Raw genomic sequence first — 13,011 nt, 5'->3', positions numbered from 1 at the left:
CATAGTATCAGCATTTGGGACCAAATATGAGGTGAAAAAAGGGTAAAACTAGATTATAGTAGTCTATCTGTACAGCGGGACAAAGTTACATGGTGCATTCAAGGACCGTCAAACAAAGTGGACAATGCGTGGCTCAAATTAAACATACAAAAACTGGGAGATTTCTAAATGAATATTATTTTTTGAATAAAATAATGGCCCATATTTCCAAAATTTATCCTTTAACATAAAATTTGATGTGGTTATTGTAGTTGTGTATCAAATTGTTTACCACAAACAGATTTACATCCATACTTATTATAGATTTTCAAATTATTATAATGATTCCATTCCAACTTGATTTTCTTGTTGGCAGACTTAAAAGTTAATGTACTGTACATGTAAAAACATTTTGGAATTTTATAATTAAAATGACAGTGCGACTATAAAAGATGGCCTTCAGCACATTTATGTTTTCCTGCATCAAATAGTGACTCACATATTATATGCAGACTGTTGCATGGACAACTAGCAGTCAATATTATACTGGGAGTATTGAACAATAAGAAGCAAGACATTTGCACACCTTCAGAGTTGGAATTATGTAAAGCTCTTATTGGGTCTGTTAACATTCTTGGAAATGTGTTGACAACAGCTGCACAAGGAGGGGCCCAGAATTCCTGGCGGTGCCTCTGAGCCTGACCTACATTTCTGCTTGGAACCTCGAGTTAATATAATATAGTATTAATATAATATATTGACAGTGTTGAGGGGAGTAGAAGACCATAGGCAAGTGTAAATGAAAGACCACAGTAATATTTTCGGATGAAACAGACATAACAAAAGTCCCCCAAATAAGGATCAAGGGGTGCATGCGGCACGGATGAGAAGCAGCCAATGTCTAGGATTCCTTATTCAAGGCTGTAGTAACAATAACTTTCAGAGCAAGGAGAATAAACATGCCTTTTTAAAAGTCAAGCCCTTTAATATTCATTGCACACGATGATAAATTCCATGACTGGATAGATAAGCCACTCATAATTGTCACAGTAAACATGTGCAGTGAGGATCCTGGATACACCCCAATGGTGCTTCTTGCAGGCATACATTGACATATGAGATGAGTAAATATAACCTTGAAAATATGCTAGTGTAAACACACTGTCTGTACTATTGCAAAATATACAATTTTAAAAAGCATTGTCTATCTATCAATATGGAATGACCACTATTTAGTATTTGTTTGGTACGCTTTCTCTTGAAACTTAGGACTCAGTGCCATCATGGTTCTCCTAGTACTTACCCTATGCAGTGAGCCACATTGAGAAATCTTCCCTAATTATTATACAAGTGAAAATAGTTACATCTTCCTTCCTTGGCTAAGACATTATTGCAGACAGGCACCCCACAGAGCCTGTGGGTTGTGTTTGAGGTTTTTTCCCTAGATGGAGTTTTTCCTTGCCTCCGTCACCAAGTGGTTGCTCATGTGTCCTTGGTTCTCTTTATTGCATGAGGAGCATGGTTGTAGACCTGCTCTATGTGTAAAGTGCCTTGAGATAACGTCTGTTGTGAATTGGCGCTATATAAATAAAAGTGACTTGATGTAACAAACTCCAGATTGACACAATATTTCAACCTTTTTTGTGACATAAAAACATTAAAATCATAAATAGTACTAACAGGCAGTCATAAGCCATACGATCAACATAAATGGTGACCAAAAAATATTCGGACCACGCAGCAAAAAAACTGAAAAATATACTTTACTACAATCACATGCCGTATGATATATAAATATAAAGGCAAATACTGAAAATATGCAAACACACACACTCACAGGCACACACACACACACATGCAGACATATAAAGTAAAAAAGTTCTTTATCCAAAAAATAAAAAAAAACATTCCTTTTAATTGTGTCTCCAGTAAAGAGGTCTTTTGTTGTGTTGTGTGCAGAACTAAAGTCTAAAGTGGATTCAATATTTGACCTAAATTAGCCTTCATTCTGTATTCACTAAACACAATATCATCGTTTTTTAGGACTACAAACTTTAAAACTGCAGTGCCCCTTGTAGTATTTAGAAGCGGTAGGATTAAATATTCTCTCCTACTTCCTACTCCTTGTCGGACATTAAACTGTGCAATTGTAAAAATGTGATGACCTTTAATGTGTCTTTGTTAGGCATGTTTGAAATGAACTAAAGCAATACCACTACCATTACTGTACCAAACCTATCTTTATCGTCTCCAAATATCTTTAAAAATGTAAAAAAAAAAAAATTGTTGTGGGATTAAAAATTTCCCCAAATTTCAAGAGAATTGGTTGAACATTGTGAAGTAGTATTGTGGCTGATTTTAGGCATTCCCGCTGAGTGTCCACTTCAAAACTTCCCTGAGATTGACAGGTGACTAGTTAAGGGTTTGGTACGCATGCATGTTAGATTAACTAGAGACTCTAAATTGTCCATATGTGTGAATGTGAGTGTGAATGGTTGTTTGCCTATATGTGTCCTGTGATTGACTGGTGACCAGTCCAGGATTTACCCCACCTCTCACCCACCGTGAGCTGGGAAGACTCCAGCTCGCCTGTGACCATAATGTGGACAGGTGGTATAGAAAATGGAAGGATGGTTGGTGTCCTACCACTCTTAAGACATACGTAAAAAACTGTAGTGTAAACGAGGAAGAGCCACAATCAAAAAGTAAACATTGTCGCAACTTTGTCATTTTGGTGACAGCGGTTTTGGTTCAGTCTTTGCGTTTGGTGTCCCTCTTGGGTGTGTTCTTAGCCAGTGATCTTTGCTGACATAAAGGGAGAGAAAAAAAAGTCAAATGCAAACTTCAGGGCTCGCATGGTGGTACGTCTCCAGTCTCTCTCTATCTTCACCTGTCGGCCCCCAGTCAACAGTGGCGAAACACAATCCAGACAGTTGACAGCCTTCAACTCGAAAGCCGGGGCCCTTGCTCCTAAACGACCCTCCAGCTTGGTACAGAACTCCACCATATTACCCGGTTTCAGGTTGAAGAGGACCTGTCGGAATTCATGGCTGGCCATAAGCACAATATCCCTTCCTGGGTCGTCTGCCTCAATGCTTTCATCCCTGGTCATCCCTAAGGTAACTTGAAATCTGTAACTGTCGAAGCGCTTGACATGGCAGGTGTGTTTGGCCAGGGCTTTGATCTGACATAACTCCTCCTCTTCCTGCATTCGTAGCAGCACGGCTAGCGAGACTGGATGTGATGTGGAGCTGGAAGCTGTTAGGTTTGTGACTGTTACGTTCTTTGGCTCACATTTAGGGTACGTCTCACCATAGAGGCATCGCAGCCAGTCCCCAAGAAACACTGGTAACATGTTGATGACCGACTGCGCCCCGTTCTCCGTCTCAGCCACACGGACGTGCTTAAAACGCCCAGTCCAGGTGACCCTGTGTCCCTGCAGGTGGCTGCAGAAGATCTGTGTCTTGGCCATACCTTTGGATTGCCAGGCAGGCGGTCCGCAAGCTTGGCTATACTGGTTCCAAGTCAGGGTGGAGTTATAGACTTTCTGACCTTCTGCATGATACACATAGATGGAGAAGAAGAGGATCACCATGGAGATGCAAAGTAAGATGAGTTTGACTGGGCCACGGTGCGTCAGAGCACGGAAAACATCTAGAATAGACGTGCTGAAGCGCGTCCAGAGCCGCAGGGTGACAGGGATGGCGCATACAACTAAGGTGACAATCATCTTGGTGAGCTCCAGCTCCAGGAACCACTTGAAGAGCTGGATGAGGAGCATGATGGCAAGGCCGAATGCCAGGACAGGCAGCGCAAACAGGAAGAGGAAGTAGGCCACACAGGTGCGGATTATACCAACAGCTGTGGAATTCCGAAGAAGCACCACTGAGAACTCACACCACATGAAGCACACCAAGTAGGGTACCAGGATGCAATATGTTCCTCGGAAGCCACGCTTTCTGGCCATGCTAATCGCAAGGAAAAAACAGTTAGTTAGAAAATATGTTAATTCCATAAATTTCCTCAGTATTAAGCAAGATGCATTAGATTTTAAGGACAGTTTAAAAGCCAACAGGCCATATGGGTCTCACCTGAAGAATAGGTAAAAAAGGTAAACATACAGCAGACAGGGAATACTAAGTTGTAGCACTACTGCCTTCCCGAGGGGCAGAGTTGCAAAAGTGCGTCCCAGGAAGCCAAGCCTCGTCATGTTCTCTGGCAGGAACTGCGTCAGGCCACAAAGAGAGGACGCAACCTGTAGTGGAAAATTGTTTTTTTTTTGTTGTTATTTTTTTCCAACCATTAAGTGACAGGTTGGATTAAAGAATCATTGCAGGTCCCCTATTATGCACAATAAACATTTTAATGACTAACAGTATTATGTGTCTCTAGAGCCCGTTTTTGAGCACAAAAAGTGAGGAAAATCTTTCATCTCCCTCACTATTTTGCTCCACTTGAGAGAAGAGGCACTGAAATCGTCGCTGCTGAAGGAACTCGTGAACAAAAAAACTCCTCATGGACATGATACACAACCTAAAGGTGCTGTCTGTCTGCATTTGAATTTACTCTATCCTTGCAAGCCACACCCCACGTAAAACACACAGAAAGGAAAAGGTGAGGTGAGCTTCTCTGAGACTGCGTGTACGTGTATGTGCACGCACACTACAGGCATGTTGTGCCTGTGCACGAGTCGTGTAATTGTAAAGAATATAGACCTTTTAGTACAGTCTGTGCTCTGAAACCACCGTTGGTAACAAATGTCAGCGAGTGGTGGTGTTCTTATATTGTTTTAAGGTAAAAATGTGTTATTTGGAGCCAAGGGTGGACAGATGCTTTAAAAAAGAGCTAAAATAAATAAAGCACAAAAATAAAGCTCTGCCAAACTGACAATTAGCTACAGGGACATCATGTCTTCAACCTAATTGCATGTTGTTTCTCTCACCTCTATAACCATTGCTCGGCGTGCATATGTGGCAGCCATGGGACTGAGGCTCTGGTAGCTGACCGCCGTGAAGAAGATGGCCACCGTGGATAGTTCTGAACAGGGGATCCAGCCCTTGTCGGCTACAGGAAAGGAGAAAATGACGAAGAAGACCGAAAAGATGAAATAGAGGTACGGCTCCAGGTTATTCCAGCCAAAGTCGGTTTCTGCCTGCTCCACATCCAGGCCAGGTTCAAGACGGGTCAGGAGAGACGTCAGAGCTCGAAAGTTATGCCATGTCTGAAAATTGAAGTGCAATTAACAATAAAATATTTCTGATATATAACTATTACGTCTAATAGTATTTTAGACAGTGTAAGGTTTTATTGGTTTGGTTTGTTTAGTGTGCAACCTTGGTTTTGATATGTCCCTTTGTGTTTTTATAAGGGGTGCACCAATTACAATTTTCTGGTTGATCACCGGTCTTTAAAAAGCTTGACGTGCCGAATCCAATTTTGGCCGATACCGATTTTTAAAAACTGACAGCATACACCTTCAATGTTCATCAATCAATCTTATTTTGTTGAAAAACATTGAACAATCCCTGTGAAAGTTGTTGTTTTAACTGCACATGAGGTAGTTCTCTCAAATATAAATGAAAAGTTTAGAAAATTGCTGTTCTAACTACTAAACTACATCATTACCTTTCGCAGTTCCTTTAGTGTTTAACGTCACATTTTAAAAACAAACATAACGTACACAACAGGTTACACCGCAGACCTGATTTGAGCCTCTTACCAAAAATAAATTGCAAACAAAAATGGCTCGTCCAATGCCATGAACTCCATCATTTTCCTCGTAGTAGCCTTGCTCTTTTCACTGCTCATAAGTGCTAACATTGGATCGCTGCCTGGCTCTTTGCTGCGACTACCTGTAGCTTTAGCCTTAGCTCTTTTGCTAGCTGTCTTCTGGCAGCTCAAAAGGGGACAGTGGCTGATTTTCAGAACTTTGCGGCGGTAGATAAGGTTGGTTTTTAAGGATCGTCCATTCGCCGTTCCTTGAAAATTGAGAAAATTGGCACTTGGCTTTGTAGTTCTTATGATGGGTAAATATTTTTCTGTTCATACGGCTACTTTGTACCCGCACTTTGACAGTATCATAAAAAAAATCCCTATGTTTAACAATGGGTAAAAATCTTTAAAATAGCATCTGTCTTGAATTGCTCTCATTTGAATGATAATAATGCTAGGTTACACATTTGGCAGCAATGTAACGTCAATTTAAAGTGTTCAGACTCAAGTATCATCAAATCAGGCTGTAATTTGTCTTATTTATGTTGGATCATATTACATTCTGTTCAGAACAAATTCTGAAAAATAAACCTTGACCTCTTTTCAGCTCTCAAATTCCTCGTTTCTAGACAATCAAGGGTCATTTTATCACAATTCCTAAACAAAAATAACTCACCTTGCTACTCTGAAAAACACGCAGAGTGCAAATAATCATCGAGATGAAGGAGAGATAGAAGACCAGTAGTGGGATGACAAAGGAAAACAAGTCAATGGTAAGGTTGCTGATGATGAAGAAGAAGATGAGTGTGTTGACATGTTGCGTAGGGATGATGGTGCTCAGCCACTGGACGCCGGCCCGCGATGCCCAGTCGACCAGGTGCTCCTTTACCTCCACCGCGGTATCCAGTGGATAGTGCAGCATCTCAGGAGACCAGAGACAGACATAAAGAACGGATGCCAACTTCCGCATAATGATGCAAAATGAATGAGATACCATTAGGCGTGATTTCATGTCCATTGCTTTCTTAATGGCTCCAGTTTGCTTCGTGTCCAGCATCATCCCCCCTCGACCAAAACCCCAAGACCCTCTGTGGGGCTTCTTCTCTCCTGAGGGGACCTGCTCAGCCTTGCACTTCAACACACAGATAAAACTAACCACTGTCATGCAGGAAGCACAATTGGGAATCCTACCAATTTTTCCCCCACAAAAACTCATTGAGCTGACTGGCCTTCAGCAAGCAGTAGTGGATGTAATGTTTTTTCATATCGAGCACTGAACTTGGTTTTATACTTGACTGGCAGTTAAAATAAGTTGTACTGTATTTTTTGTACCTCACTATAATGATCAAGAGTAGGGTTTTCTGTTTTGGCTCTTCCCTGGCTTCGATTTTTGGATGACGAGGGAACGATACCTTGAGCCAAATTTTTTGTCATCTCAACAAATTCGTCCAGGTCTACCAACTGATTGCCTGAAAAGATAAAATGTAGCTTACAATAAGTAATTGCACGCTGTACTCATGCTACCTCTTTGTCACTTCATACTTACTGTCATTGCAGGCCAAGTTTTCCAGGACTTTCTGAGTCTCGTTTGAGGTTGGGCCCTGCGTCCGACTTGTAGGGCTCCCTAGTGGGTAGACCAAAGAACTGATTTGCAAGCATTTCAGTATGTATTCTGGCTAGGGTTGTCAAATTAAAAGATTAATTGTGATTAGTTAATTACAGTCATATTTAGTGTGTTTGTTTTTAATCTATTTAATCAAATGTTTTATCTCAAACTTTATTGTTTCTGTATGTGAGTTGCCTTGTTATGAAATTCATTGGGTTTCTTGTGCTTCAGTTGTTGGGGGTTGAAAACAATGGTCAGTCACACCCTGCAGTGGACATTGATTGGCTGTCATTGAATTTGGGCTTGTTTAGCATCAGCTGATAGGCTCCCACTGTAGTTGGGAGGGCAAGGTGAGGAGCAGTGAGTAGTGGAGAGGAGACGTGAAAAAAGGAGCATGTCAGAGTTGTCGGACCAATGAATGGGAAATTGAAATAGTTGCAGTATAAAACTTTTTTTTTTGCCTTTTTACAAAAGCTTATTAAAAAAGTATAAAAATATCATAGTGGCCCCCTGCATCTTTGATTTTACAGTATGTGGCCCATGGTGGAAAACGTTTGGACACCTCTGACTTAAATGGTCCATAGATGTTGCTGTTCCAAATAGTGTGCAGCATTGTATCATGTGAGTGCATACTACCCTGCAGGTCGTTGACCTGTCCAACATTTTCCATCATCTCGGCCATGGCTACTTTTGTCTTCTTCTCTGGATTCAGCTTCCAGTACATCATCATGGCTGCTTTACGCACCGCCCTCTCAAACTTGGTCTCTACCGACAGCTTCCGAACATCTTCTTCATTCTCCGTAGTGATTCCTGATAGTGGAAACCAGAGAGCAAACACCTTAGGAGTAAAATCCCCAACTATGCAATACACAATGCACATATGTAAAGGCTCAGTAACCTATTTTGCGGATCCAACAGCGCTGCAGGGCTTTTGCTGCACCCTTTCTTCCCTGTTTTGCTGCTTTTATCAACCAATGAACAGCTAGACGATTATTTAAATCTGCGTCCTTCTCTTCAGCGAGAATCAAGTAGTGCTGACCCAGCTGATGGACAGAAGAGACGTAAAGGAGATTAATTCACTGTATGTGGCCTTAACCTAAATACCAAGACAAATACCCGAATACAAGACGAACACTGATGGTTAATATTTTTGTTGCTTTATTGATCAACATTATCTTAAAATTAGCATCATAGCTCCTCCTCTATTGTTCACTAACTTGCCCAACCTTTGGGGCACTTATTCCACTGTGTCTCTGTGTGTGAGTGACCAGAGGAAAAGCTCTCACTTAAATAAATATAACACAACCTGTCTTTTTCATTTTCTTGGGAAAAATTTAATTTTATATCCAAGTATATTCAGGTAATGTGAGATTTGAGACATACATTATATATTTTGCCCCCAAGCTACAGCAGGTGACAGAATACTTTTCTCCAGAAAACGGGTCCCATTACATAGAAGGAAAGTAAGCCAAAGTAAAAAATAAACCCAAAATCCATGAATCCTGTAGATCTTAAAGTGGAGTACGTGTTACAGGGCGTGCATGAATAAAAATTAAAACAATTAGTGCCTAACCCTCACAATTACGAGTGCGCCAGAACACCTCACAGTGTCTGCACAGTGCAAAGAGCATGGAGCAGAAAGCAGGAAAGAGACAAAGCATGAAGCTGTTCATTGCTCTGTGTTCATTACATGAACAAATAAGTATGTTTGATGTTTATGTGCATTTAGAGTGTTTAAGATTGAAGATTTTATTTATATTGGTGTTTATATTGGAGTAGGGGAAGTAAGGGGTACATGGCTTCAGGTCAAATGTCTGAAGGGATTAGTGAGGGCTGCTATAAATGTCCCCCCGAAGCAATGATTTCCTTTTCCTGCAGTTTGTCTTCTCCCACTCTATGCCTCTGCAGAGACAGAAGAGGCCACAGCACGGTATCGGGTCACTGTTTGCTAATATTAACTGACAATTTATAACAACTGTATCTCCTCACACTATTAAATATATTTTCCGAGGAAACATATGGTGGACCTTATTTGCGTTAAATCCTAGAAATCTGAACTATTGTGAATGTATCCTATGGATGTTAAGCCCACACCCTCTGTGGTTATTTAAGTGTTTGGTATGCGCAAATAGATGATGCACTGCTTTGCATACAGTACAGGTATGTGCCATTCACAAGGGATTTGAGCCATTTCCTCATCAATCCATACTGTCATTACCTACACTAGCATTTGTACAAGTAGGGTACCTAATTTATTTGGAAAGCCAGTTCATACACAGAAATATACCCCTACTTGTGGGCTTGTTTTGAATGCGTATCAGCATCTTGTGTAGCACACTGGGAGCCAGGCATCATGTTGCAAGTGGATAAAAATAGACACCCGCTCACAGCCAGACAGTGTCAACCAGCTTGAACAAAAACAATGCCAAAAATCAGTCTGCAAGCATGTGCCTCCACTCACCCGAGTTTGAGCTCTGGCATCACCTGCTTTGGCTTTTTCCTCCATCTGCTCCTTAGATACATCTTCTTCTGGTTCTTCATCTGGACGAGAAGACAGGAAGATCTTGCAGTATAGTAGCTATGTTATACCGTAGCTTATAGCAGTAGTAGCGAATACATGCAAGGAGTTCAGTTGAGATTTCTTGACTGTTGGTTGTTACAAGCAGTATTTGCCCTGTAACCTGCATAATCCCACCCTCTTACCTTCTTCTTCATCAGAATCATCTCCCTCTTCTGCTTTTCTAAGTCTTTCTTGTATGATCACTCGCTGGGCTATGGAAGCAAAGGTTCTCTTAGGGGTAGCAGTGGAGGATGCAGGGGTGTTGTTAGAGCCCGGGCTAGAAGCAGGGTCTGGAGATGATGATGTCGATGGTGCAGTTTTAGGGTCCGCATCTGCAGAGAGAGTGGACTCCATCAGTGTAGAGATCAGTGGATTGTGGGGTTGAAGAATGTAGAGGGAGCAACAGAAGAGAGGTTATTGAAGACAGAAGGAGGACTTGTAGCGTGAGTTGGGAGATGGCGACCATCCCAGACAGTGCATGACCCCTAGGTGTTGAAGGTGGCTGGCATATAAAGGAAGTCGTCCTCTCGTTTGTCCTACAATCATAGCAAGAGAAATGTAGACGTATTTCATATAAGGACACATGTTGTGTATAACATTCAGCAGAAGAGCCATGAACTAGACTTGATGAGCTAAACGTTAGGTACACAATCTAATGAAATCTAATATGTGGTCTATAGCAACCGCTGTGTCTTTGCAAGAATCATAAAGCCCAGTTTTGACTTGACAAATGTGCATGTAGTTATAGGTAACCCGAACAGTATAACCCATTTACAGCCACAACAAAAACATGCTGTTAAAGCCTCTCTCACAGTGTCAATCAAAACTGTGCATTATTTTAGTTGCAAAGGCATACTTGTTATATAGCTCTTGTGTTAGTGCACCTAATAAAGTGGCCAGTGAGTATATCGTAACATCATGCCGTACAAGCTGAAGTAAGCAACTTTGCAGCAGTTACAGTAATTTAAAGGAATCAAGCATGGAGTGGAGATACAGTTTATGTTATTGCAGTGCAATAATTCTACGTCCATTATCGGCGCCGACCCAAGCAATGTCTAAAACTTTCAGCAATTATAACTCCACCGAGACAGCACACAAACTTTATTCTTATATAAAAGCAAAAAATACCTCCAGATTTGTCGAAGACAGCTCTGAGAAGCCGAGACCGCCAATCTCTCACTCTTTTAGACGCTGAGGTCCTTAAAGGTAGCAACTTTACGACCCGCCCTCTGAAAATAAACTCTTCGTTGATAGGATCACTGAAACGCCAATCATGTTTTCGGTTAATCTGATTTGCTAGTTTGCTCATGTTTCAAAACTTACTACAGACGATACAGCAGCCTGTACAATAAACATACTGATACAATAGCTGAGTATTGATCAAATTTAGCTTTAGATTAGATATTGTTAGAATATGCTTTTATTTTATCTTTGGTTACGTAAGAGTTAATCAAGTTAATATTTTAAAGTGGTGTAGCTATTTTAAGTAACTCCTCTGTCATGCAGCATCAGTACAACAAATTAGTGGATGAATGAATGTAAAGTATATTTATTCTTGGCTTTTATTCTTAGCTGACAATGCATGTCATGGGACACACCTATTTTGACTGTAAAGCCCTAAAAAAAACCTACAGCGATATTGATATTGTAGCAGAACACATTGTGTGTATATAGTTATTGCAATAACTATATTTTATATTTTATTTAAGTAACACAACGCTTCGTTAGTCTCAGCCTCACGCAGAACGCCTCAAGCCACCGCCGAGCGGTATACTACCTACTGCATCTGCAGCTGTTGTTGGTGAGTTTTGAAAAGTTAACGCGAGGTTAAACATCATGCCTTGCACGTTTATTGTGGAAGGTTGTGGCAATAAGCCAAAAAGTTGGTCAACTTTGAGATTCCACATGCTACCAACCAGTGGCGGAGCCAGAAATTTTTCATTGGGGTGGCCAAGGTGAGACCATTACTCACATAGGGGTGGCAATAAATTGATAACTTAAATGTCTAGATTGTCAGTGGGGTGGCCGAAGAGTGACCACTGCCCACGCCATAGCTCTGCCACTGCTTTTGCACTGTCTATTAGAGCAAATAATAGCTGAGCAGGGTGCCGAGGACATGTTTTCAATGCATAGTTTCTGAATTCTGCTCCCCATCATGCCGGCCAAACCCGCGCAGGGCATAATACGGAAGTGGATGCCGATCGGCACTCCTGTTTTAACACTAGAATCCTTGGTTTACATGCCCACTCATGCTGCAACAGAGAGCTTCCATTATTAACATGTTTATGTGCTGAATCATGCTTCAGAATTTTAGTCAAAGTCAACATAGTAAGAAAACTTGACCAGAACCGACCAAAGTTAACTTTTTTATTGACATTTGTATTGCTCCTCCAAATGGGAAGTTGTGCGCTGCATTGAAATGCGTCAAAGCAGAAACTGTGGTTAGGCTGAACTAATGTTCTGCACCACAGAGCCGCGTTTGTAAAAATTGTCCCCCAGACATGCGGGTGGCCACCAGGGTGGCCGGAGAGTGACCAAGGGTGGCCACGGCCAACACTTGCCACCCCGTAGCTCCGCCACTGTTGCCAACTAAACTTTACAGACTGAAGCCGTGAATACGGGCTCTCAACCGACCTCATCGCTACAAAGACTCAGCTAGATGCTAGTTTGCTGCATTTTTTACCTGAGGACTATGCTAAATTTACCAACTGAACAGCGAGCACAAGTCTTGTGCTGAAAGATACAGCCATCCCATCAGTCGGCATCCCAATGAGAGCGGAGATTATAAGTGACTGTTTTCATTTTACTGCTATCCATGACACATTTAGCACTGGCACTAAGGGGGACAAGGGGGCATCTTACCTGATAACCTGTAGCTCATTCCCCATATTTTCAGGCTCAAAAGATAAGGTTCTGGTTCCTCATTTGTCCAAAAGTAGTTGTTGGCAGCAACTCTCATGAAGTCTGCCATGATTAGTAATAACAAACAGACACGCTGTTTCTATGCTGCTGTTGTTGATGGGAGTAGTGTTAGTTCTTATCGACTATGTGACATCAATGCGTATAGGAAAGAAGTTTTGGTAAAATGATCAGAATAAGGCAAAGTACTGAAGTGTTACATGTTATGATGAATGTTAATGCATGATCACAGCAT

General features: G+C 41.4%; 1 protein-coding gene across 1 annotated transcript; it reads right to left on the bottom strand.

Annotated features, from left to right (window-relative positions):
* Window positions 1–577: 577 nt before the first annotated feature.
* Window positions 578–11,065, bottom strand: wfs1a (Wolfram syndrome 1a (wolframin)). The gene is made up of 12 exons (XM_054779630.1): window positions 10,986–11,065; window positions 10,001–10,393; window positions 9,759–9,838; window positions 8,196–8,340; window positions 7,934–8,107; window positions 7,238–7,315; window positions 7,024–7,160; window positions 6,686–6,823; window positions 6,368–6,613; window positions 4,922–5,200; window positions 4,071–4,234; window positions 578–3,947 (listed from the first exon to the last, which is right to left on the bottom strand). Exons 2-12 carry the CDS (start codon window positions 10,209–10,211, stop codon window positions 2,768–2,770), a joined length of 2,832 nt encoding a protein of 943 aa, XP_054635605.1. The 5' UTR covers window positions 10,212–10,393; window positions 10,986–11,065; the 3' UTR covers window positions 578–2,767.
* Window positions 11,066–13,011: the final 1,946 nt, after the last annotated feature.

Source organism: Dunckerocampus dactyliophorus, chromosome 6 (assembly GCF_027744805.1).
Source record: "Dunckerocampus dactyliophorus isolate RoL2022-P2 chromosome 6, RoL_Ddac_1.1, whole genome shotgun sequence".
NCBI classification, from domain to species: Eukaryota; Metazoa; Chordata; class Actinopteri; order Syngnathiformes; family Syngnathidae; genus Dunckerocampus; species Dunckerocampus dactyliophorus.
This window is presented reverse-complemented; position numbering and strand designations above follow the sequence as displayed.

Coding starts and splice junctions, on each gene's coding strand:
- wfs1a (XM_054779630.1), bottom strand. CDS start 10,211: ATGGAGTCCACTCTCTCTGCAGATGCGGACCCTAAAACTGCACCATCG. Junction 6,614..6,685: donor ACATGAAATCACGCCTAATG/GTATCTCATTCA, acceptor TGGTCTCCTGAG/ATGCTGCACTATCCACTGGA. Junction 4,235..4,921: donor GCCGAGCAATGGTTATAGAG/GTGAGAGAAACA, acceptor TTTCCACTACAG/GTTGCGTCCTCTCTTTGTGG.